Raw genomic sequence first — 27,086 nt, forward strand, 5'->3', positions numbered from 1 at the left:
TCTCAGGCTCCAAGAAGAGGGGGAGACCCAAGGGGGGGGGTACTGTTACGCCGAGCGCTCCGGGTCCCCGCTCCTCCCCGGAGCGCTCACGGCGTCTCTCTCTCTCTCCCACTGACCGGGAGCGCTGCACTGTCATGGCCGTCGGGGATGCGATTCGCACAGCGGGACGCGCCCGCTTGCGAATCGCGTCCCAAGTCACTTACCTGTCCCGGTCCCCGGCTGTCATGCTCTGGCGCGCGCGGCTCCGCTCTCTAGGGCGCGCGCGCGCCAGCTCTCTAGATTTAAAGGGCCAGTGCACCAATGATGGTGCCTGGCCCAATCTTCCCAATTAGCTTGATTAGTTTCCACCTGTGCACTCCCTACTTATACCTCACTTCCCCTGCACTTCCTGGCCAGATCTTGTTGCCCTTGTGCCTAGTGAAAGCGTATCCCTTGTTTGTTCCTAGCCCGTGTTCCAGACCTCCTGCCGTTGCCCCTGACTACGACCCTTGCTGCCTGCCCTGACCTTCTGCTACGTCCGACCTTGCTCTTGCCTTATCCCTTGTACCATGCCTATCTCAGCAGTCAGAGAGGTTGAGCCGTTGCCGGTGGATACGACCTGGTTGCTACCGCCGCTGCAAGACCATCCCGCTTTGCGGCGGGCTCTGGTGAAAACCAGTAGCTACTTAGAACCGGTCCACCGACACGGTCCTCGCCAAACCCTCTCTGACACAGAGGATCCACCTCCAGCCTGCCGATCCGTGACACATGTGTTAACACAGGATAGTCCGAATGGTAGATAAGCATCTCCAAACAAGTTCCAAAGATATTCAAGCTGTCCTGCAGGCTCAGGGAGCATCAGTGTCAGCGCTAACTATCCGTCGACATTTAAATGAAATGAAACGCTATGGCAGGAGACCCAGGAGGACCCCACTGCTGACACAGAGACATAAAAAAGCAAGACTACATTTTGCCAAAATTAACTTGAGTAAGCCAAAATCCTTCTGGGAAAATGTCTTGTAGACAGATGAGACCAAGATAGAGCTTTTTGATAAAGCTCATCATTCTACTGTTCACCAAAAATGGAATGAGGCCTACAAAGAAAAGAACACAGTACCTACAGTGAAATATGGTGGAGGTTCAATGATGTTTTGGGGTTGTTTTGCTGCCTCTGGCACTGGGTGCCTTGAATGTGTGCAAGGCATCATGAAATCTGAGTATTACCACCAGATTTTAGGTCGCTTCGTACAGCCCAGTATCAGAAAGCTGGGTTTGCGTCCAAGATCTTGGGTCTTCCAGTAGGACAATGACCCCAAACATACATCAAAAAGCACCCAGAAATGGATGGCAGCAAAGCACTGGAGAGTTCTGAAGTGGCCAGCAATGACCCCAGATCTAAATCCCATTGAACACCTGTGGAGAGATCTTAAAAAATTGCTGTTGGGAAAAGGCGCCTTCCAATAAGAGAGACCTGGAGCAGTTTGCAAAGGAAGAGTGGTCCAACATTCCGGCTGAGAAGTGTAAGAAGCTTATTGATGGTCATAGGAAGCGACTGATTTGAGTTATTTTTGGGTGTGCTTTTTGGTGTGCAACCAAATATGAAGTTAAGGGTGCCAATAATTTTGTCCTGCCCATTTTTGGAGTTTGGTGTGATACTATGTCCAATTTGCTTTTTTCCTCCCTTTTTTGGTTTAGTTTCAATACACACAAAGGGAATAAACATGTATATAGCAAAACGTGTTACTGCATCCTTTTCTGTGAGAAATACTTCATTTTCATGAAGAATTTACAAAGTGCCAACATTTATGGCCATGAATTGTTGGGTGTTTGGATCAGCAATTTAAATTTGAGCTTTCAAATATCTGAAAGACACTATAATATTTTTGTAGTGAAATGAGGTTTATTGAATGAACAGAAAATGTGCAATCTGCATCAAAACAAAGTTGAGCCTCCATTAGCAGAAATAATGGCCTCTAGACACTTCCAATAGCCTGCAATGAGTGTCTAGATTCTGGATGAAGGGTTTCTGGACCATTCCTCCTAGCAAAACTTCTCCAATTTGTTAGGCTTGACAGTTGCCAAGCATGGACAGCCCGCTTCAATAACCCCACATGTTTTCAAGGATATTCAAGTCTGGGGACTGGGGTGCCCATTCCAGAACATTTTACTTGTTCCTCTGCATAAATGCCAAAATAGACTTTGAGCAGTGTTTTGGGTTGTGGTCTTGTTGAAATATCTAGCCTCGTGCATTTGCATACATGCTGATCCAAATTACTGATCCAAACACCCAAATATTTATAAAGGAAAATCATGGAAATTGTCAGGGATGTATAAACTTTTGCAATAGACTGTATATGACCTGAAGTTTGCTATGCCATAATAACATATACAGCAGGCTGCACTTGCTCACTTATTCCTCCACGTACTCACTACCGAGGATCTTGTGCACTCACAAGATGATTTTCTAACCAATGCAAATAACTAACAGAAACTAACCAATGCAATAACTTACCTTTACAAGCAGTCACTTAGGGAGTCTGATTCACCTTCTCGATAAATGTAGGTCTATTTCTCATACTGAAACCTGCAGGTCATACATATTGAGGTCATACATGGTCATACATAATGAAATTGATGCCTATTGTTATCTCCCCTCCTCTTCCCACAAACCAAGCTGCTAGAGCATGCCACGCTAACGAAATAATATGCTGAATATACAATATGTGAGTGGGTTATGAAGGGTCTTTTTCTGGTCTGAGATTCCTCTTAAAGATAGAAGACAGAATTGCTTTACAGTAGGAATGGAAAGGGGATTTCAACCTATTCAAAGATACTTGACATTGAAAAAGGCAAAGCAGGTTACAGAGCATTGCTATCTTCAAGGATTCTTTGCCTATTTACAAACAGGCTTCTTTGAGGTAGTAGTAGGAGTTCCAGGAGGAAGTTGAGTTTTCCCATTATATATTTTTCAAATGTGTATGGCCATGTTTAGGTGCAATTTGGTTTTCCTATGGATTTATATACTTTATTCCTGATTCTATGTAAAAAAAAAAAAAATCGATGAAGTCTTTATATTTTATATTTTACAACATTGTACTCGAATGATGGTTTACTCCCATAATATATGAATCACTGAAAAAAGGACTTGTTCTTTGTTATTCCTTCTATAGGGGATGGGATGTTGTCTTTTGAGCATCATGAAACAGAGACATTTCGACAACCGGCTAACAGAGAAGCAGTAAGTATATAGTGGGACACATCATTTTGTCTTGGTCTGAGCAAGAGGTTTTAATGTGTGAAATAATGTGAAATAATTGAATGGCTCATACATATATCAATCAGCCAGAATATATCAATCTGCATTAGTTTTGTACCCCCCCCCCCCCCCCAAAAAAAAATAAAAAAAAATAAATAAATAAATAAACAAAAATAAATTAAACTGCTAACACTGTCAGATAGGTTACGGGGATACAAGTTTAGTCACAATAATTATTTTTGAACTTGGGCTGTTGTTCGTTATTGTAATAAATCAATCACTCTCAATCTTGTAGGGCTGAGTATAAGTATCCAGTTTCTTTATTCATCCATTTACGTCATAGTAAGTTTCCAAATAATAATGCTTTGGAGAAGTCCACCCTTTTCCTTTATGCTTGGGCTCTACAAGGTATCCTATGGTTTCTGCCATCACAACCTTAGCAGCAGATCCTTTGTTAACAAGGTAGGCCTCCATGGATTAGACATGTTACAACAGTACAGCCCTGGGATCTGGAGGTTTTGGAGGCCACATCAACTATGTTTTTGTAATTTAAACCATTCCTAACTCTTTGTGTAGTAGGTTGTATTATTATTGCTCACATAGACTGATGTTCTTAGCGAAAGCTGTTGCCATGAAGGTTTGTACTAGGTTTGCAACAACATTTTAGTGGTTGGAACATGTCAAAGTGACATCTAGATGACTGCTAGGACACACGGTGCCCAGCAATATATTGCTCAGGGCACCACACTGTCTTAATTGGCTTGATCCTTTCTAGTGTGATTCCTTCCCCACATAGGCGATACACAATGATCATCTACATGATGTGAATGAAAATGTTATTTACAAAAATAATGTCATGTCTGTCTTGGTCTGTGTTTAGACATGGCTATTGGATTTGGTTGTCTTTTAATAGTGATGTGTTCCCTGGTCAGGGAATAGTTAAAGCCTTTGGATTTCTATCCAATAGCTCTTAGTGTGTTTACATAAGGTGAGCTCAATCTAACTTCTGGGCTGGTGATTACATATTGACTTCCTGACATCCTGTCTTGCTGCTATCATGCTTGACATGCTGCTATGGAGCTTTTGGTGAAACACTCCTTGTTTGAGCTTTTAATCTACTATCTCTGTTTTAGCATGCACCTTGCATTTATCTTTGATATGTTCTGGGCTTTTACCCATGGTTAGATAGCATGCTCTCAATAGATTTTAATCCATGTTAGTATAGTCGGTTTTAGGATTTGTATGTCCTTTCTGCTATGTATCTGTTCACACTGTGTTTCCTCTTGTTTCCGCTATTTGTGTTTCTGTATCTAGGCATCCCTGTTACGGCTCCATGGGGACAATCCTGTGTCTACTGGAGGTTCTGAGGGATTGCGATTATTCCTGTGTTCTTTAATTATATCCTGTTATATCCGTTTTTCTGAGTTGTAACTAGGTATCCCTGTTACCAGTCCATGGGGACTCAGGGAGATTCATTCCTTTGTCTACGGGAGGTTTAGGGATTGTGATTATTTCGGTTTAGCCATAGATCCCGTTTACCTCTGGGGAATTGAGAATTAATTCAAGATATCTCTGTGCTCCATCCTGGACTCTGGGAGAATGAGTTTTAGTGTCAAGACATTCCTGTGCCTACTGGAGGTTTTCTGGGGGATTGTATATTCCTGTTTGTTTCTGGAGTCCATGTTGACTCATCCGCTTGCCTTGTCTGGTGTTTTGAACTCTATTTGTTTATTAGTTCTTGAATTCAGATCTTTGGAGTTTTTGTACATGCACTGATCATAGAGTACATTATCACTTAGCTAGTGTATTCCTCGGTTCTGCACCATTGGTCTATAGTGTCCTCTGCGCTGCTCATTGATCTGTGTCCTCTGAACTTAATCTATTTTGTGTATGTTATCTGAGTCCAGTTATTATAGAGTTCTATGTTCCTGTTATGTTTCTGGCTTGTGACCGACTGTTTATTAGTATGTGTTTTTAAGGCCACTGTACTTTAGCTCAGGGAGGGACTGGCGCCCAGTTTTTGATCTACCGTTTCGGGTGGATGGGCAAGTAGGCAGGGAGAGTGGTTTTAGGGTCAGTTTAGGGCTCACTCTCCCTGTCCCCTGGTTGGTCACTGACAGAATAACCAGCCAGCCAACTTGCTCTGGTGCCCCTTTTTTTGTTTTTTTTTGCTCCTGTATTCTGTTGAAGTGGACCGGATGCAAGGATTTATTCGGCCAATCCTGGAGACTGCAGTATTTTGTACCTCCGTTCCGGAGCCAAGCATCTGCGTCCAGGTGGCAATCGTGGAGCCCAGGTATTTATTTTTTATTTTTTAATATTTGGTATGTTTTTTTTGCTTGTTTGTGTTTTTATGAGGGTCCGGAGGCCCCTCATTAAATGGGGGGGGGGGGTAGTGTAATGTCTGTCTTGGTCTGTGTTCAGACATGGCTATTGAATTTGGTTGTGTTTTAACAGTGATATGTTCCCCGGTCAGGGAATAGTTAAAGCCTTTGGCTTTCTATTCAATAGCTCTTAGGGTGTGTCTACATAAGGTGAGCTCAGTCTAGCTGGGCTGGTGATTACATATTGACTTCCTGACATCCTTTCTTGCTGCTATCATGCTTGACATGCTGCTATGGAGCTTTTGGTGAAACACTCTTTGTTTGAGCTTTTAATCTACTATCTATGTTTTAAGGCCACTGCACTTTAGCTCAGGGAGGGACCGGCGCCTAGTTGTCGATCCACTGTTTAGGGTGGATGGGCAAGTAGGCAGGGAGATTGGCTTTATGGTCAGTTTAGGGCTCACTCTCCCTGTCCCCTGTTCAGTCCCTGACAAATAGGCAACCTTCTACCATTGCTTCATGGTCCAGTTCAGATGCTCACTTGCCGACTGCGGGCACTCTTGGTGGTAGACGGGTCTGCAGCTACACAGCCCTGTATATATATATATACTGCTGGGATGGGGGGATAGAAGATGGAAAAACTGACTTATCCCCCACATATTTATTTTTTTAAATATTTGTTCCTAACACAGTAAGCTATATTTGTTCTCCCCATAATAGTAGCAGCAACATCACTACTGCTACACTAATTGCTATTTCATGTTAAAGGAGCTGTCCGGGACAAGAAAAAGAAGGTTAATATGGCATTGCCTGACCACTGAACTGAGCAGCCACATGGTGCTTTAGCTACGCTTTGGTCTAGATAGTGACTCTGTATGATCTCTAATAAAGAGTGCCTGCAGGAACAACCCTAACCTGGAGAGATCAGGACATTGGCACCTGAATTTTAAACTTTTTACATGGCCCCCTCAACATGTTTTGCTACAGATGTAGCTTTATCAAGAGGCAAGCAGGAACTGAATTAAAAAACACCAGTCTTGGGGTTATAACACCTCCTGTATGATGTCACAGAAAAGGAAGTGCATGAGGAAAAAATCTGCCAATCATTCTTCTCCAAGTAGAGTTGACAGCTGCTATAACCACCTTTGGCAAGACATTTTGCCGTCCATCATAAAGGGGACATGCCGAGTCTTCGATTTTATGGTATTGCCAAACCTCGACTTGGGCCTAGGCGTGGAAATTTGGACAAGAAGTTTTTACGCGAAGAGGCAAAATGGATTCATAGGTTGAAATCCTTGTCTCCCCAAGGGCTCAATGAGGGATTCACCTTCAGTGCCTTTATCTAAAATACCTGCCTGATATATATATATAATCAATCCAATACAAAATCACACATAGTGAACAAGGTTTTTTGTTAAGCACACGTACCGTTAAATATATCACAGGGAATTTTTGCTCTAATGTGCCTGAAAATTCTTAGGAGTATGTCCAATTAGTCATCTTTACATATGACACGAAAGTAATTGGACCATTGTTATATAAATTGATCTGACAAAAACCATACAACATATGGGTTCCTATTCTCCCTTAACAAAATCATTCTAAATTATATAAATACTTACCAGATCTTGGTGGTGACCCCAAAAAAACTATTATCAGATCTTGTTGGTGACCTAAATCTATTCCTAATCATCTACATGATCAATTATTTGAAAATTCGAAAATATTGTCTCTTGATTGGGTAAACATCATCTAATAACCAGTTGGTAATGGTGGAGATGTAATGATAATATCAGTGAAAGAATATTTATGACACTATGAATATCATCAATTTTATGTCCTTGCACTCCACATATACAGTCATGGCAGTAAATGTTCGCCCCCCTGAAATTTTTCAAGAAAATTAAGTATTTCTCACAGAAAAGGATTGAAGTAACACATTTTTTGCTATACACATATTTATTCCCTTTGTGTGTATTGAAACTAAACCAAAAAAGGGAGGAATAAAGCAAATTGGACATAATGTCACACCAAACTCCAAAAATGGGCTGGACAAAATTATTGCCACCCTTAACTTCATATTTGCTTGCACACCCTTTGGAAAAAATAACTGAAATCAGTCACTTCCTATAACCATCAATAAGCTTCTTACACCTCTCAGCCGGAATGTTAGACACTCTTCCTTTGCAAACTGCTTCAGGTCTCTCTTATTGGAAGGGTGCCTTTTCCCAACAGCAATTTTAAGATCTCTCCACAGGTGTTCAATGGGATTTAGATCTCAACTCTTAGCTGGCCACTTCAGAACTCTCTAGCGCTTTGTTGCCATCCTTTTCTTGGTGCTTTTTAACATATGTTTGGTTTCATTTTCCTGCTAGAATACCTAAGATCTCTGAAGTTTTCCCAGAAGGATTTTGGCTTACTCAAGTTCATTTTGGCAAAATATAGTCTTGCTTTTTTCTGTCTCTGTGTCAGCAGTGGGGTCCTCCTGGGTCTCCTGCCATAGCATTTAATTTCATTTAAATGTCGACGGATAATTCTCGCTGACTGTGATGCTCTCTGAACCTGCAGGACAGCTTGAAAATCTTTGGAACTTGTTTCGGACTGCTTATCCACCATCCAGACTATCCTGTGTTGACACCTTTCATCAGTTTTTCTCTTCTGTCCATGCCCAGGGAGATTAGCTACAGTGCCATGGGTTGCAAACTTCTTGATAATGTTGTGCATTATCATATACATATATATATATATATATATATATATATATATATATTATTTTTTTTTTTTAAATACGCTCTTGGCTAAATTAATCTATTATAAACAGTAGCATCTAAGGGAAGTGGTGAAAATGTGGAGTTGGTAAGTATGGACAGTTTTTCTTTTGGAAAAGCTATATAATTCACTCCACTCATTTGGCAAAAAAAAAAAAACCATTTCTAGCTCTATATATAGTCTATACATTTTTACCCTACCATGGGTGCGATTGAGCTCCTAGACATAGCCTCTACTATATGTGAGACTTGATACAATTTGTTGGTAGAGCATGACACTCTTTTGTATCTAATAGGTGTCATGTAATCTAGCTACACCAAAAATAGAATTGGCATAGATATATACAGAACATCGGTAGAGCCTCTTTGTTCTATCCAACAGGTTAATTTAAACTAAGTATATTCAAGAATTAAAACAGACCTATACAAATATAGATATGGACAGAATGGGAGAATCCTTCTATATAGGGGTACTCCGGTGGAAAACTTTTTTTTTTTTTTTAATCAACTGGTGCGAGAAAGTTAAACGTATTTGTAAATTAGTTCTATTAAAAAATATTAATCCTTCCAGTACTTATTAGCTGCTGAATACCACAGAGGAAATTATTTTCTTTTTAGAACACAGTGCTCTCTGCTGAATTACAAACACAGTGCTCTCTGCTGACATCTCTGTCCATTTTAGGAACTGACCAGAGCAGCATATGTTTGTTATGGGGATTTTCTCCTACTCTGGACAGTTCTTAAAATGGACAGAAATGTCAGCAGAGAGCACTGTGCTCGTGATGTAAGCAGAGAGCTCTGTGTTCCAAAAAGAAAATAATTTCCTCTGTAGTATTCAGTAGCTAATAACTACTGGAAGGATTAAGATTTTTTAATAGAAGTAATTTACAAATCTGTTTAACTTTATGGCACCAGTTGATTTAAAAAAAAAAAAAAAGTTTTCCAATGGTGTACCCCTTTAATCAGTGGAGATCGCGGATCGTAAGCTAAGTTCCTGCGCACCCGTTCTGCGCATCCCGCTGCGAGTCTAAGTCCCGGCACATAGAAGTATGCACAGCCGGAAGTTGTCACTGCGGCGTCTGATAACGGCGCATGCGCAGACTGAATCTCTCCGCTCCGTGATTAGGGAGAAAATCAAATTTTCTGCGCATAGAGAGTTGGCAAAGCACGTCATAGAGGGTTGGATCCCATTCTGAGAGGTTTGTATTAATGTCAATCAATTGTTTTCATCTCTCATTGGAGAATTTAATAAACAATGGAAATAATTAGCCACTTGTATATATGGACGGGACTGTCTCCTATTAGTTATAGCAGCTGTCAACTCTATTTGGAGAAGAATGATTGGCGGATTTTCTTTTCCCATGCACTTCCTTTTCCAATGACATCATACAGGATGTTTTATAACCCCAAGACCGGCATTTTTTTTAATTCAGTGCACACTTGTCTCTTGATAAAGCTTCATCTGTAGTGAAATATGTCGAGGGGGGCAGTGTAAAAAGTTTTAAATTCAGGTGCCAATGTCCTGATCTCTTCAGGTTATGGTTGTTCCTGCAGCCACCCTATATTGGAAATTATCCAGAGTCCCTATCTAGACCGGATGGTCAGAAATGGTCACCAGCATTTAGGAATTGGCACTTGTTTGTTTTAAACAATTGTGTGCGGATGAAATAAAGATTGCACTTTTAAAAATCACATTTAGTTTTGGTGTGTGGGAAGAAAGGGTTATTATTGTATCACCTGATGGTGATCTATAGGATTTATCATTTTGTGATTTAACCCTCCATACACTGGTCTCATCCTTGGATATAATAGCTCCGCTTTGGGCACATGCTTTCTTAAATCCTACCCTCATCCTCATCTCCCGGATTTTCCCCCAGAGGCTTTGGAACCGAAGTGGGTCCCTTGGCTCTATTATGCCTGTGACTAAAGACGAAGCTGCAATCCTATGTCTGCGTGGCCTCTCAAGATGGCGCCGGCTCTTCACGGGCCCTGAGTGCTGGAGTTCCTGCCACGGCACCTGTCGCGCCTTACCTCCTTGGCTGGGGCCCTTACCCTCAGGGAAGTTTCCGCCCAACTCCTGACTGCTATCACAGCATGTAAGACTTCACTCACCAGCAAGCTCGAAGAAGTGAAGATCGACATCGGTCTCCTGTGGCAAGACTTCCACAGCTTGCGGGACAGGGTGCACCAGGGAGAGGATCAGATCTCCATTGTAGAGGACTGTGTGAACCCACTAACTGATGCCATTGAGGCTCTTGACCGTACAGCTTCACAATGGAAAGAATAGGGAGACGATTTGGAAAATAGGCTCCAGAGCAACAATCTCAGGATTGTTGGCTTGCCGGAGCGGGTCGAGGGTCAGGACCCTGGCCCTTTCGTGGAGCGGTGGCTGAGGGTGCTTTTGCCGGATGCTCCCTTTACCTCTGCCTTTTCTGTAGAAGGCATTCATCATGTCCCCACACGTCCCCTACCTCCAGGGGCACCTCCACAGCCTCTACTTTCCCATATGCTAAACTGCAATGGCCAAGACCTGGCTTTGCGGTTGCTTACCGGAGATCACCTTAAATGGCTGCTCGGTCTCCATCTTTCCAGACTTCTTGCCTGACTTGCAAAAGAAGCATGCCACCTTTCAAGCAGTCAAACATAAGCTAAAGGAGATGGCTGTTCCCTACTCTATAATATACCCCGCTAGGCTGCGGGTGGTTGACGGTGAATGGGCCCTCTTTTTCTTAACACCACAAGAAGTGGAGGAGTGGGCCTCCAGATGCCGTGCTGCACCGAGACCGTGCTACTGCCTGTCCTGTTCGGAACGCTTGTACCGGAGTTCTTCGGCCATGTTGACAATTCAGCTGGGCATTTTGCCCGTACTCCTGAGCTCACTGGGACTTTACCATCTGGAGTAGCCGAACCAAGACAGTTGTGAGTACTCTGTTTTCCCTGTGTGCTTTTGCTGCTCCCCCAAAGCCCTGGACTTGCTCCTGCTTTTCTCCTTACTAGCTTTCTTCCTCGCCCTTGCTCCCCCCTCTTATTTTCCAGGTTTTCTAGCCCTCTGTGTCCCTTTCCCTACTCCCCCCCCCTTTTTTTCTTATTTTCTTCACCCTCTTCCCCCCCCTCCCCTTTTTCTCTGCCCTGGTCCTTGCTTTGAGCCCTTGGTCTCTCCTCCTTTATAGATGTGTCCAGGTGGGGGTGGGCGGTTGTGGTCTTTGGGCCGGGAGGGGTATTTAAGGTTTGCTGGGGGTGTTTTGGGGTGAGGGAGGGGGTGTGTGAATGACTGAATTACTTTATTTTTATTTTATACTGCCGTGCATTTCTATATGTTATGTCAATCTGAGCTATGATGGTCCCCGCTTTATTGTTAATAATTCTTTATTGTTTATTATAAGTTTCTGGGAGTCTCCCTATTTTTATTCATTTTCTACTAAGCACAGACTCATCCCCGGTATTATTACTACTAGTTGTATCTGCAGATTTTGATCTGTAGATATTGCCACTTTACTTATGTTTACATGTGTTTTTGCATTTTTTCTGTTTTGTCTGGTGTTGTCCTGTCAGCCTTCTTGTCTGTTTTTGTGCTCGCTGGGCTACCCATATGTTATTTTTCTCATTCTTTTACTGGATGGGATGCCTTCCCTCCCTTTTCTCTATTTATATAGTTTCTCCTTTAGTGCCTACCAGATACACCCATGGCTACCTTGAAGTGCCTTTCTTGGAATGTACGGGGTCTGGGCTGCCCACGTAATAGTTCCATGGTCTATGCTACTATCTGTAAGTATAGTCCCACCTGACATACCTGACATTTGACTCCATCCGCTGGTTGCATCGAATGCAGTGGACATTGCATTCCTGTTGCTCCTCTTATTCTAGTGGAGTCTCCTTCCTGGTACACAAGTCGCTGAAATGGGAGGTGGGCCAAACCCAAGTAGACATTGACGGGCGTTATGCCTTTATTTTTGCCTTGATTGACAATTCACCTTATGTACTCTTGGGCATCTACACGACTCCTCTGGGTTCTCTTATGGTGCTTTACTTGGCAGTTGTGTTCGCTGTGTCCTTTCCGTGATGCTAGAATCCTTTGTATGGGTGATTTTAATACTGTCCTTGACCCCCGCTTAGATAGATATGGCTCTGCCATGGTCTCCTGGTCATCCCCTACCCCATTGGCAGCTCTTCTCTTGGAATTAGGATAGGTGGATGTTTATAGACACTTGTATCCACATTTACGTACATACTCCTGCCATGCTACTAGTTGGGATTCTCTATCGAGGATTGATTTCATGTTCGGTAATACGCTATTGATTACTCAGGTTAGAGCAATGACGTATGTTACACGTGGAGTGTCCGATCACTCTCCTTTATTGCTTACTCTAGATATGCAGGGCTCCCCAGTTGAGCACTGCTGGCACTTTAACCCATAATGGTTGTCGATATTGGGTTCTCATGATGGTATCCCCGTTCAACATCAGATGTTTATGTCTGCTGACAGAGATTCGGAGGCTCCCTTAGTGGTTTGGGAGATTGCCAAGGCGTTTTTACATGGGTGCTTACAATCTGCTATTTCTTTTCTTAAGCGGGAGGAGGTGCGGGAGTAGAACAAGCTGGCGGAGTGGTGTTCGGACACACAGAAGGATGTGTGGCTGCTTGCGGGGCGATAGTACCTCCATTGCCTACAGGAAAAGGCATCTTGCAAACAGTTTTTTAATAGACAACTGTCCTTTGAGTTGCTGAATTAATCTATTAAGCTGCTGGCCTGTCTGATTCATCAGAACTCACGATCCCCTGCTGTTTTACGTATACGAGACACTGACGTGACGATTCTGACTAGGAACTCACAGATTGTTCAGAGATTCACTAGGTTCTATGCTGATCTGTACTCTTTCTAAGCCACCTATTCTAGTGCTTTGTCTTCTTTTCTTGATTCCATTACCTTTCCTAGACTCTTCTCTGATGGTAGTGCCCTACTGGAACTGGACTTTACTATAGAGGAGCTGACTGATACCATTGGTGCCTTAGCGAGAGGAAAGTCACCGGGCCCCGATGGGCTTCCAGTGGAGATATATCAACAGTACAGGGAGCAGTTGGCTTCATGTCCGTTGTCCATGTACAAAGCAGCTTTTGCTGCGGGTAAACTGCCTGATTCTTTTTATGATGCCTCTATTGTAGTTATACTAAAATAAGACAAAGACCCACTTGATTGTGACTCCTTCCATCCTATTTCGCTCCTTAACCTAGACTATAAAATACTCACCAAAATGCTAGCTACTCGGCTTAATAAGGTAATTCTGGAAATTATACACTGAGATCAGTCTGGCTTTATGCCAGGGCGCTCTACCTCTGAGAACATTCGGAGGGCTCAAGTACTTACTCAATTGGGTGTGGCTGGTTGCGAGAACTGGGCTACGGCATCTTTAGATGCTGCTAAGGCCTTCGATTCCATAGAATGGCCGTTCCTCTTGGAGGTATTGTGCCGTTTTGGTTTTGGGCCGAAGATCATTAAGTGGATTTCCATTTTATATAGTTCTCCGAGGGCTCAAGTTGCAGTTAACGGTGCTCTATCTTCCTACTTTTCATAAGCTAGAGGCACACGGCAGGGCCCTTACTCTTTGCTCTGGCAATTGAACCTCTTGCGCTACAAATTCTCCAACACCCTACCCCTTTTCTCCTTTATTAGAGAGAAATTTTTTGTGGGGGCGTCCTTGCCGCTTTCTGTGGCGAGCTGAATCAATCTCTTTAAAATTGTGATCCTTACCAAATGCCTGTACATGCTTGAAAATGCCTTGGCTCCTGTACCTGTTGCATTCTTTTAACAACTGCATGCCCTCTTCCTGAGTTTTAGTTGGGATAATAACAGATCTAAGCTTAAACTCTCCATACTGCAACGCTCTAGGTGGCAGGGTGGCATGTCCCTCCCTGATTTATGGGCCAACTCATATCTTCAACATTGGGTGCATACAAGTGCTCTCTCGAATAGTGAACATCACCTAGCTCATCATCTGAATCTTACCCCCTTGTGGCCAGTCCTGGAGGGCGGGATGGGCTCCTATGGCTCGTGGTTACCTTTGCACAAGCTGGCGGCTCATGTTTGGAAGATAGCAAAGAAATAGCTTGAATACTCTGACAATATGCTGGATGTGCAGTTTGATCTGACCCTCTGCTACCTTACTTCTCTGCTGCCTTGGAGCCACAGTTTTGGAGGTCCTTACCTTGGGTGATTTGTTTGACGAGAAAGGGTTTAGACAATTTTGGTATTTTGAAGATGATAAAGGGCTTCCCAGGCACTCCTTTTATAAATATCTTCAGTTCCGAGACTCATTTTCCATTCAGTTTTCTGCCTCCTCCATGCTGTTCTTCCGTTTCCCTATGATAGTGGCTTATAGGTCTCAGGGCCCTGGAGGTCTCATTTCTGCTCTGTATACTACATTGTTAGATGCTTAAATGACAGGGGATTCTTTATTAGTGGAATCTCGTTGAAAGAATATTGTGTCAGACATAACTGAGGAGGACTGGAGTGATGCTCTCTCTTCTCATTTATATGTCACTCCTGCAATTAATAATAGACTTATTCAATTGTACATGTCTGATCCCAGTTAGACTTGTTAAAATGGGTAGGAGTGCGTCTGTGAGTTGCCATAACTGTGGAGCCTCTAGATCAGATTATATGCACATGATGTGGTTTTGTCCGCACATCCATGCCTTCTGGCTGGATGTTGTACAGTTTTTAAGTACGCTAGTGAGTCACCCCATACACCTAGATCTTAAATTATGTATTTTGGGTCTACTTGATGAGGAACTATGGTCGCACTGTGAACTTGTCTTCCTTAGGGAGTCGCTGCTTCTTGCTCACAAGGCCATAGCCTTGCGTTGGATGGCCCTTAGGGCTCCAACAATTTTAAGCTGGAAGTCACTGGTGAACACTGTTTTTAACAGCGTCCCGACCCATGACATACATGTACGTCATGGGACGGGTGGGCAGACAGCAGCTGACATCTGCCGGTAATGACGGACCTCAGTGATTGCGCCGAGGTCCATAATTTAACAGGTTAAATACCATGATCTACACAGATCACAGAAGTGTAATGCAATAGCATTACATTGATCTATGTAAGCCATCTGATGATGGCTTATGATAGGCCCCTGCGGGGGCAAAAATGTGTATTAAAAAAGGTAAAACATTCTTTAAAAAATATTTTAAAAAAATCCCTTCCCAAACAAAAATTCAAATCATCCCCCTTTATACATTTTTTAAATAAAACACTGTATAAACAAATAAAAAATACACATATTTGATAATTGCTGCGTGCGTAATTGTCCGAACTATTACATTATTATGTTTCTGATCCTGCATGGTGAATGACTTAACGTGAAAAAAAAAAATTCCAAACACCAATATTGCAGATTTTTGGTTACATTACAGAACTACACAAAAGTGGTACCGTAAAAAAAGACAGCGCATGGTGCAAAAAGCAAACCCTAAAATAGCTCTGTAGGTGGAAAAAGAAAAAAAGTTATAGTTAACAATAAAACGAAACAAAAATTATTCAAGTTTGGCATCATTGGAATTGTACTGACCCATAGAATAAATATTTAATGTCAGATTTACCATATTTTGAACTCCGAAAAAATTATTTCCCTACAAAATTGTGCAATTCCATTTTTATTAAATTTTGCCCTGCATATAATTTTTTTTCTGGCTTTGTAATATATTGTATGATAAAAAAGGTGAATCATTGGAAAGTCCAACTTGTCACGCAGAAAATAAGTCCTAATACAACTTTGTCAGTTGAAAAACAAAAAAGTTATGGGTCTTAGAATGTAAGGAGGAAAAAAACATGTGCCAGAAATCAAAATTTGCTCGGTCAGGAGTTAATTATGAATATCTAGTCTATATGCACCGTAAGAACCTACTAAATTTCATAAAATTTTGGCCCCATGGTGTGCTGCTTCCCGCTTTCTGGCCTTGAGAGACCAATTGCAGTCATCTTCGCCATGATCCCTCTCCTCTATTAGTATCATGTATATCCCTATTTTCGTATCTAGCCCTTTTGTCCTCTCTTACCCCTTCCCGTCCTTGGTGTTAGCCTAGCGAGTGTTGTTTGTTTGTTTGTCCTTTTGTCGTGAGTCTGTCTTTGTCTGTTCTGTCTTTATTTAGTTGACATAAGTGTCCCCAGTTCCCACTGTAGTGGTTGGTTATCTTTTAATGGTTGTACTACTACTGACTAGTGTTGAGCGGCATAGGCCATATTCGAATTCGCGAATATTCGCGAATATATGGATAAATATTCGTCATATATTCGCGAATATTCGTTATATTCTAGCATATGTGAATATTAGCCCATACAAAATTAACTTCCGTTAAAATTCGCATATGCGAAAATTAGCATATGCGAATTTTCGTATATGCGAATTTTCGCGCACCAGTCTCTCACAGTAGTATTAGAGCCTTCTTTACACCACACAAGCTGGAAGCAGAGAGGGATGATCACTGTGATGTGTACTGTGAAGAGAAAAAAAAAAAAAAAAAAAATATTCGTAATTACGAATATATAGCGCTATATTCGCGAAATTCGCGAATTCGCGAATATGCGATATTCGCGAATAATATTCGAATTGCGAATATTCGTGAGCAACACTACTACTGACATTGTGATGTCCTGATTCTACAGTACTAGGTTTACATGTTGTGCCTGGCGTGCCGGTCGGGATACCGTAATCTCCTTCATCTGTTTTTCATTTCTTCTGTTGTGTACGTACATCACAATAAATTCAGTAAAAAAAAAAAAAGGTTTTTTTTTTGTTTTTTTTTTTTTAAGGAACAGCACAATACTGGCACATGGTCTGTGCCTGACACTGCAGATCAGCCCCATTGAATAGGGATAAACTAAAATACCTCACTCAACCTGTAGAGAGTACTCCTGGAAGAAAGCAATCTTGGACAGCCCCTTTACATCTATATATATAAAACTCAATGGGGACATGTATCATTATTTGTGTATGGTAGAAGCCGTTTACCCCTTTTGCCGAATTCTAAATTATGCGCAGAAGAGCTAAATTTATCAATCAAGCGCAATGAGTTTCATAAATTGCGGGCAAATATAGTAATCTCCTCAATCCACTCTTTGAAAAATGGAATCGATGATTTAGAGCATCTTGCTACGTGCAGTCCAAGATGGCATATTTTTGCGTTAAAAATATGGTAATTGCGCAAGATTTCTGCAGGTAAATGAAATGAATGCAGTTAATAAATTCGTGCATACTAAATTTGTCACTCCAAGGTACACCGAAACCTACACATCTGGAGGAAATGGTCCACCAGAATGTGCGCAAAAAAAAAAAAAAGACACAAAAAAAACAGCTTGCGCACAATTTTGCGCAAAAATGTTAACACAAAACAGGGGTAAAATCTTTGAAACATGTGCCCCAATGTGTGTGTGTATGTATGTGTGTGTGTGTGTGTGTGTGTGTATGTTCCAGCATCACATCCAAACCGCTAAAGATATTAACATGAAACTTGGCACACATGTTAGGCTTCTTTCACACTACAATATTACTCTGTTTTAAAGATCTGTTCAAAGTTCCGTCTGAAAATCGGCTGTAAAACGGCAGTTCCAAAATCCTATACGGCAGTTAGAAAATCCCTTTATAGTCTATGGGATTTTTCTAATACCTGCTTTAACCGTTATCGCCCGTTATTAATAACAGCAGTTATTTTGTTACGGGCGATAGTAACGGGAGAATTAGTGCATGCCGTATAGGATTTTGTAACTGCTGTTTTACAGCCAATTTTCAGACAAAACTTCGAACGGATCTTTAAAATGGAGTAATTTTATAGTATGAAAGGGGCCTTACTTATATGTCAACAACAAACATAGGATAATTTAACCCTTACCCTTAGATGTTACTTCATAATTTCCAAACAGCTGGACATATTCCGATAATACTTGGTCACATGTTACTTATATGTCAAATAAAAATATATAATAGTTAAATCAACCCCTAACCTGTCCCCATATGTGAAGGTTGGGGTTTTTGTTTCAAGTCCCATGAAAGTATATAGGACTTCTGGTGCCTTACTCCACAAGATCCGCTCTGCATCTCTTGGTGAATGTGTCAGTCCGGCTGGTAAGCCACACCCCATCTCACAAAGACATGCCCACCTATAAGCCACACCCCTTTTATTTTCAGCTTACAATATCTTTACCACAACGCAGCCCCACCTGAGGACAGGATATGAGGATTAGAAATGAGGATTAGCTATGGGGATGGATATGAGGTCGGGATATGAGGACGGGATATGAGGTCGGGATATGAGGTCAGGATATGAGGACGGGATATGAGGACGGGATATGAGGTCGGGATATGGGGACGGGATATGGGGACTGGATATGGGGACGGGATATAGGGTCGGAATATGGGGACGGGATATGAGGACGGCATATGGGGAAGGGATATGGGGACAGGATATGGGGACTGGATATGGGGTCGGAATATGGGGACAGGATATGAGAACAAAATATGAGGACAGGAGATGAGATCGGAATATGAGGAGGGGATTTGGGGTCAGGATATGAGGAGGGGATATGGGGTCAGGATTTTGGGACAGGATATGATGACAAAAGCTTCCTCCTTTGTTGCTTTTCCCCTACAAGGGTAAGGTAGGAAAAACCTAGTAGCGCCAGGTACTTAGCTAGTATTTAGTTATAATAGTGAGGTAAATTATTAGTAGAGAATTATAAGAATTTTTTTCATTGTATTTGCATTTATACAGCGGCATTCTTATCAGCGCTCCTATGACCATTCATCCGGCTCAAGTGCTTTGAGACAGGCCATAAGCTTCCCCAAACACCCCAGTACAAGAAGTAACCGCCGAGTAGTCGCTGACCCCCAACAAGCCTCAGGAACTATTGTACAGATAGTCATAAACCACAGTCACAAGCATGGGAAAGGTATACCACAACTTAATAATGTAACGTTTTTATTATTTAAATGTAGCACTTTTTGCATTGAATTTGTATTGATCCATATGACAAAGAAAAGAAGTTTATGTTTAACTACTTATTTTATGTATGCATTTTTTATGCAGGGTCAGCATAAAATAATCGAGATTTATCAAAAACTGTGTAGAGAAGGAGTGGTCCAGTTGTCCATAGCAGCCAATCAGATTGCTTCTTTCATTTGTATAAAGGCCTCTGAAAATGAAATAAGTGATCTGATTGGTTCTTATGTTATGTGCCACTTTTCCTCTACGCAGGTTTTACAAATCTCCTCCAATCTGTGCATCTATCTGTGCAACTATCATCTTTTATGTTGTTGTAAATTATAAAATGTGTACAGGTAATACATTTGTAATAGACTATGCAGACAAGGACAAAAAAACATGATTAATGTAAGCTATATATTTAGAGTCCAGCTTATACAAACTTATCACCTACAATACATAATGGGTAGATATAAGAGGGAGTACTTCACTTAGAAAGGTGTATTCTTGCCCATAGTATTTTAAAATAGCGGACACAGGATGCCATATAACTGGGATTTAAAGGGCACCTTGCACACTATGGAATTCCTGCCTGGAGGAATTCTGGGCAGAAATTCAGGTGCAGCAGCCATCCATTGTCCTCCATGGGATTCTGCTGCTCTGTGCACACTGCAGTAGATTCTTTCAGTGGAATCTGCTTCGAAATGCATGCCTGTCAATGAGGATAGTGCATGTACATGCGATCAAATCACAGACGAATTATGGAAGCACCTGCTGCACACGGGATGTCTGCCTGGAGAACTTTCCATACTGTAAAGACATACAAGAAGAGTAAATGTAACTATAAAGGAAAAAGCTTAATTCAGAGCTAAAAAAGCCAGCATGGTCTTACTTGGACATTAGTGATATGCAGTAATTGGAACTAATTTGCAGCTTTAGGAAATTTTAGAGAAGATGTTTGGAGAAGACGACTACTGCTGCTGATTAAGCGGGATATGCAGGTTATAAAATTATATATTAAAAATGTTTTTGTCTGTACTGTTGACATTTTCTGTGAGCAATCATGCTGATGTCTGCCCTCAGATGCTGTGGTTAATAGTGATCACAGCTTCTGCAGCAATCCGGTGCTTTTAATGGCTGATCGGATCACCCGCAGTACAACCGCGGGGATCAGATCAGCCAAGATGGTGTACAGAGGTCCCCTCACCTACCTTCAATGCTCTTCAGGGGTCTTCTGCTCTGGTCTGCCTTCTAGCAGACCAGAGAAGTAGATTCCCGATGACACTGATCAGTGTCCCTTTTTACACTAAAAAGCATATCAAATAATTATTAATCATATTTGGAATTGGAATGTCTGAACTATTAAAATATGATGTTAATGATCCTGTTCGATGAACAAAAAAGCAATTAAAAAGTCACATATATGCAAAAGTGTTACCAGTAAACTCCACATACCATGGCACAAATGAGCCCTCATACAGCCCCATATAGGGAAAAATGAGAAAGTGATAGGTAGTTTTTCAAAAGCAGTACAATAATAGAAAAGTATCTAACCATGGGTATCATTTTAATTATATTTACCCACAAAATTCAGAAAACTAAAGTGTGCAGCGTGAAAACAAAACCCTCCAAAATTTGCCTACACCCAATTTTTTTTTTTTGTATACATTATATGGTAAAATGAGTGATGTCATTACAAAGGACACTTGGTCATGCAAAAAACAAGCTCTCATATCGGTCTGTGGAAGGAAATCTAAAATAGTTATGTCTTTTAGAAGGCGAGGAGGAAAAAACAAAAATGCAAAAAATGTTGGCTGTGTCCTTATGGTCAAAATGGACTGTATCCTTGAGGGGTTAATGAGATGGTGTTTGTTTATAATTGTGACTTACATAATAAACACACATTAGTTTATTAGTATTCAAGAAATCTAGGTAATTTCACTTAGTCTGCAACTATAAGCATCACAGTGTTGAACAATACTGAGTGAGTTAAGCAACAGAATTTAGAACAAATAAAAGTTTCCAACCTGTTTATTAATAGAATGTTGCAGGTATCTGTTTGTAATAGTGTGGGGTTTTAAGTTTCAAACATGCTTTTTTAATCAGATCACAGTACCAGAAATTATTACTAACAACTAAGGTTTAAAATAAACAATGACATTTCTTATTAAATGGATTAAATGGATGCAGAGATCTTAAATGAATTATCCAAGAATAAAAAATACAAAAACAGCTCCACATCTGTCTCCAGGTTGGGTGTGGTTTTACAACTTGGCTCCATTCACTTAATTGGAACTGAGCTGCAGAACCATATCCAACCTGGAGACAGACTGTGAATGGTTTTTGAAAGAAAGTGGCTCTGTTTTTCTATTCCTGGATAACCCCTTTAAAGGGAAACTGATAGGCTGTACACCCATACTAAACCTAATACACTGGATTAAAATGCAGATGAACAGCATTAAAACAAGGGTTCACTTACATAATATGGTCCCTTAGTTGCAAAGTCCTGGCCCTTTGTTCCCCTATTGCTAAAGTGCTTCTGTGTGCAATGGAAGCAGGGAGCCTCCTTGCTGAGCTCCCCTGCCTCCTCTATACACAGCGCTATGGCCGTCCATCTGGTCAATATTCTCATTTCTTCACTTTCACATCCTAGTGACATGAGAGCCTGCAGGCACCTGAGCAGTATGCTCTTGTAGCAGAGTGCAAGAGCAGCTCCCTTGCAGGCTCTTATGTCACTAGGACATGAGTTTGAAGAAATTTGAATATTCATATATTAAATATATTTGAGTCGCGAGCATATTGCTGCATATAGAGGAGGTAGGGGAGCTTGGCAAGCCAGCTCCCTGCCTCCATTGCACACAGAAACGCTGTAGCAATGCAGATATCGGGAGGCAGAATTCCCCTCTTTTTATTGCTGTACACCTGCACTGTAACCCAGTGTATTGGATTTAGTGTGAGTGAACAGCCTGCTCGTTTCCCTTTAAAACTGTAAGGAAATGATTCAGAAAATATACAGAAAAATGTTATTGCTTTTCATCCTACAATGAGGAACCTATTTTTGCTGAAACTATAATACCACTTAGACATACAATGGAATAGTAGCTGTTAGTTGGCAGTCAGGTGTGAAAGAATGAAGATGACTATGTAAGTGAAAGCAGAAGATAGAAAGTGATTTGTTTCAGTTGTAGAAGATTTATGAGAAAATGATTAATGTAAGATGGAGTTGGTAGCGGTGAATGAAGTGTGTAGGACTAAAGGATCAGAGACTAAATTGTTGTAGCCTGACAGAAAACAAATTGGATTACACTGCTGGAGTTCAGATACAATATGTTAGAGAGTATAAAATGCGTTGGTAACCTGAGATCAAACCAAATGGAAAACTGATGTAATGTGTGCAGTGTTTGCCCATGGTAACCCAATTCCACCTCTTATTTTGTAGAGGCTCTTTGAAATAGGAAACCAGCAACCTATTTAGTTACCATGGAAAACTAGTTCACTTTTGGTGAAAAAATTATAGTGGATTTTTGATATCACTGAATACAAAAATTGGCTTAGTCTTGCTGCTGATGCTGTATGCAGATCAATGCCATGTAATATCAGTTATGATATTTGGCAAGAACATCTGAGTATGTTTTGCCAGGCATGATGTAAGGAACACCAGTATAACATTTATGATCATTGTCAATCTGTTTTTATTTATCGAATTTGGAGAAGATTTCTTGGAATAAAAATAATAGATTGGACTTGCTATGATAAAGGGTGGTTGGCAGAACTATCTCCCCCTTTTTAAAAGTAATTGCTCCCTTAAATCACTGAACACTTTTTGCATCTTAACTTTTTCATCCTAATAAACTTCACCAGGGAGCTGTCAGGTCTCAAGCAACATCTGTTTATATTTGCCATGTTCCCTGCAGTATGTGTCTCTAATGGAAAAACATACTCCCATGGAGAGTCTTGGCACCCCACCTTGCGAGCCTTTGGAGTGGTGGAATGTGTGCTGTGTACATGCAACTTCACTAAACAAGAATGCAAGAAAATCAGCTGTCCAGAGGAATACACTTGTAAAAATCCTCAGAAAATAGACGGCAAGTGCTGTAAAGTATGTCCAGGTAAGTCAATAGCTGATTAACCAGATAGAGCAATGAATTCTACAATTTATGAGTAGTAGCTTGCTTGTTGCTCCTTATTGTATTGTCGCGGCCATTGTAGTGACCACCTTTGTACATCAGCTAAATAGAAAGTGCTATAAAGTATGTCTGGGTAAGTCAGTAAGTGGTCAACAAGAAAGAAAGATGGCGGTTTGTAAATTCTGTAACTCATGAACAGTGGCTAGACTACGGTATCTTATTGCAATAACTTATAGTGTTGCACTATATATATTTTTTCAGCTAGATCGAAAGTGCTATGCAGTATTTCCAGGTAAATCAATAGATGTCAACCAGAAAGAAAGATGTTGGTCAATGGATTGCTTCTTTTGTAATTATAATGTAGCAAGCAGCTTTATTCTCCAGCTATATACATGTACGCAATCAATGCCCACACACTATTACTAGGCCTTGTAGTCTAGTCATTTAGGGGGAGATTTATTAATACCTGTGCAGAGTAAAAGTTGCCCAGTTGCCCGTTGCAACCAATCAGATCGCTTCTTTCATTTTGCAGAGGTCTTGTTAAAAATGAAAGAAGAAATCTCATTGGTTGTTATAGGCAACTGGGCAACTTTTCCTCTGCACAGGTATTGATAAATCTCCCCCTTAGTCACTATTCTAAGCTACATATAGTCTCATTATGACCTCTATTTCCAGCCCTAATATAGACTATTTAAACCCAAACAATCCTTTGAAGGAGCACTTTGCAGGAAGGTTTTTTTTTTTTCTATAAAGATGCCCAGGCTGTCTGCCATAAAAAACAAACCTTTATTAACCTCTTGTGCACCCTGATGTGTCCCAGTGTAGCTTATCGAATCGCTGGCCATAGTGGTGTCCTGAATTAGCCAGTGATTGGCTGAGCCTTTAATGTATTGTTGCTCAATACATCACAGGGATTCTCAGCCAATCACTGACTGAGGTGGGGAACGGCTGCGGTCAGCAATTCGATGAGCTGCACTGCAATAGATCAAATGGTCAGCCATATTTTATTCTTAGTTGCCTAATGGCTGGATTGTTTGTGAGGACCTTTAATTTCATGATTATCAGTAACCCAACATCTTTTTATACAGGGCTTTGTGTGGTCAATAACAATGATTTAAATGGCTGTACAAAAGGCTGATCGCTGGCCTTATTACAAGGACCAATTATCAGGAATGAGTGCTCCTATGAACACTCATTTGCCTCATAACGGTTCTGTGTATAAGAGCCTTTATTCTTTAAAAATTTAACCATTTATTCACTGAGAATTCAAAAGAGATGTAGATTTTCCTTGCATTGAAATGGTGAGGTATCATATTGCCGTACATTCTAAGTTAATATTTTGGATAAATAGCAGCTTTACTTGGCTAGAGAGAATGTCAAATTCTTGATGACTTTCCACAGGTCAGCTAAGGATATTCCATGCCTAGATTTTGTTCTAAGATAAAGGAACCATCTCTTTTCTGTTAACATCCTCTAGGAAGACATACAGCTTGCATGTGGGCCCAAGACTGACACCAGTTACTGTCATAGCACAGAAATGTGTTCATGGAGAACGACTCAGTAATGGCTTCCAGATATACATAATACATTAAAGCTGTATAAAACTGTTGTGACCCATGCATATTCTGGGTGAAAAGACTGACAAAATATATGCATAAAAAGATGATTTAAGTTGTATTTTCCCTAAGAAGTTGTGCCTAAAATGTCTCTATCGAATTCATCTCTTTTGTCTCCCTCAACGTCACACCAAAGTAACATTAGTATTCTACTCAAAGTCAGTAGGTGCACTATAAGCTGTTCCCAACTGCAGTCAATGCAATCTTTCCTTGCATGAAAATAACAAAAGATAGTACCCTGCGTTCATAGTGTGCTGGTTTGAGGGGCTGTTGGTTTTAAGAAGTTAGTGCGAATGTCTGTACTCCATAACCCTTTTTCAAAATAACCAAGTTCTGGAGGAATATGACATATTCATTGCTTAATTCCAAGGTAAAATGAAATCCCAGCACCTTTTGATGCCAATAATAATGTGAACAACTATGCCAAGCCAGTCCATGGAACAAACACAACAACTATGAAACATAGCCATAGCACTACAGAGGACATTCACTCATCAGATGGTCCTAAGAATGCAATCTTTAATACTTCCAGCCAAGGAACAGATTAGCATATAATAAGGAGAACCAGGGTCCTCCATAGCAGTGCCATCCAGCTGGTGGTAGAATTTTTCTATCACACATCATTGAGAAAATCATTGTGGTGCCCAAACTGTGTTCCTACTGGCATAGGAAGTGGTTCATGGCAGGCCATGACTAAGGGCCTGTGTGCCTGAAATGCCAAGGCAGTTATAACCTCATGTTCTGTTCTGCATTTCCCTGTGCTCCATCCTCTACCATGGTAAGGGCTGGATAACTGGAATTAGCCTTTTTATGTTTAATGTCTTTAAAGGGTACTTTACCAACCTTTCTGTGTTTTGCCTACCACAATTCCTTAGGTATTTGTTCACCTGGTAGACCATTCTGATGATTACCTAATTCCATACATCCACATTTATTGTCATAAGAGTAAACCAATTGTCTTTATGTACTGTCTTTATTTACATGAAGAGGTCAAATAACCCATGTCACTCGTACTTAGAATGATGTAGAAAATAGATCTTGCATTATTATAGGCATCTAATATATTGTTAAAAACAAGTTTCCCCAGCTGTAAATAGTAGAACAGGGTTACTGTAAATAGTAGGACAGGGTTACTGGGAAAATTACAAATTACCCACAATTTCCCTGAGATGCCCTATGCCTCCAGAATGATGTTTATTACAGCATATAGTCTGCCAATGGAATGAAAACCTCAAAATGTCCTAAAACAGCACATACAGTCATGGCCATAAATGTGAGCACCCCTGAAATTTTTCTAGAAAATGAAGTATTTCTCACAGAAAAGGATTGCAGTAACACGTTTTGCTATACACATGTTTATTCCCTTTGTTTCTATTGGAACTAAACCAAAAAAGGGAGGAAAAAAGCAAATTGGACATAATGTCACACCAAACTCCAAAAATGGTCTGGACAAAATGATTGGCACCCTTTCAAAATTGTGGAAAAATATTATTGTTTCAAGCATGTGATGTTCCTTTAAACTCATCTGGGGCAAGTAATGTGTGGGGAATTTAAAATCCCACATTAAAGCAGATAAAATGGAGAGAAGTTCACTTAGTCTTTGCATTGTGTGTCTGTGTGTGCCACACTAATCATGTACAACAGAAAGAGGAGAAGATAACTGTCTGAGGACTTGAGAACCAAAAATATCAACAATCTCAAGGTTACAAGTCCATCTCCAGAGATCTAGATTTGCCTTTGTCCACAGTGAACAACATTATCAAGAAGTTTGCAACCCATGGCACTGTAGCTAATCTCCCTGGGCGTGGAAGGACGAGAAAAACTGATGAAAGGTGTAAAGGCAGGATAGTTCGGATGGTTTATAAGCAGCCCCAAACAAGTTCCAAAGATATTCAAGCTGTCCTGCAGACTCAGGGAGCATCAGTGTCAAAGCAAACTATCTGTTGAAATTTAAATGAAATGAAATGCAATGGCAGGAGACCCAGGAGAACCCCACTGCTCACACAGAGACATTAAAAAGCAAGACTACATTTTGCCAAAATGA

At 40.9% G+C, this 27,086-nt stretch overlaps 1 protein-coding gene across 4 annotated transcripts in view; it reads left to right on the forward strand.

The window, feature by feature from the left end:
• The window catches only part of CHRDL1 (chordin like 1), a 121,603-nt gene that overhangs the window by 82,532 nt on the left and 11,985 nt on the right, over positions 1-27,086 (forward strand). For 3 of the 4 annotated variants that reach the window (XM_056538910.1, XM_056538912.1, XM_056538913.1), the window contains 5 exons: positions 3,150-3,217; positions 19,090-19,267; positions 20,233-20,300; positions 21,075-21,139; positions 23,161-23,408. In XM_056538910.1, coding sequence (XP_056394885.1) covers positions 3,150-3,217; positions 19,090-19,267; positions 20,233-20,300; positions 21,075-21,139; positions 23,161-23,408 — 627 coding nt within the window. The remainder of the gene's footprint in view (positions 1-3,149; positions 3,218-19,089; positions 19,268-20,232; positions 20,301-21,074; positions 21,140-23,160; positions 23,409-27,086) is intronic. The other variant, XM_056538911.1, reaches the window with a different exon arrangement.

The sequence above is a fragment of the Hyla sarda genome, chromosome 9 (assembly GCF_029499605.1).
Source record: "Hyla sarda isolate aHylSar1 chromosome 9, aHylSar1.hap1, whole genome shotgun sequence".
NCBI lineage: Eukaryota > Metazoa > Chordata > Amphibia > Anura > Hylidae > Hyla > Hyla sarda.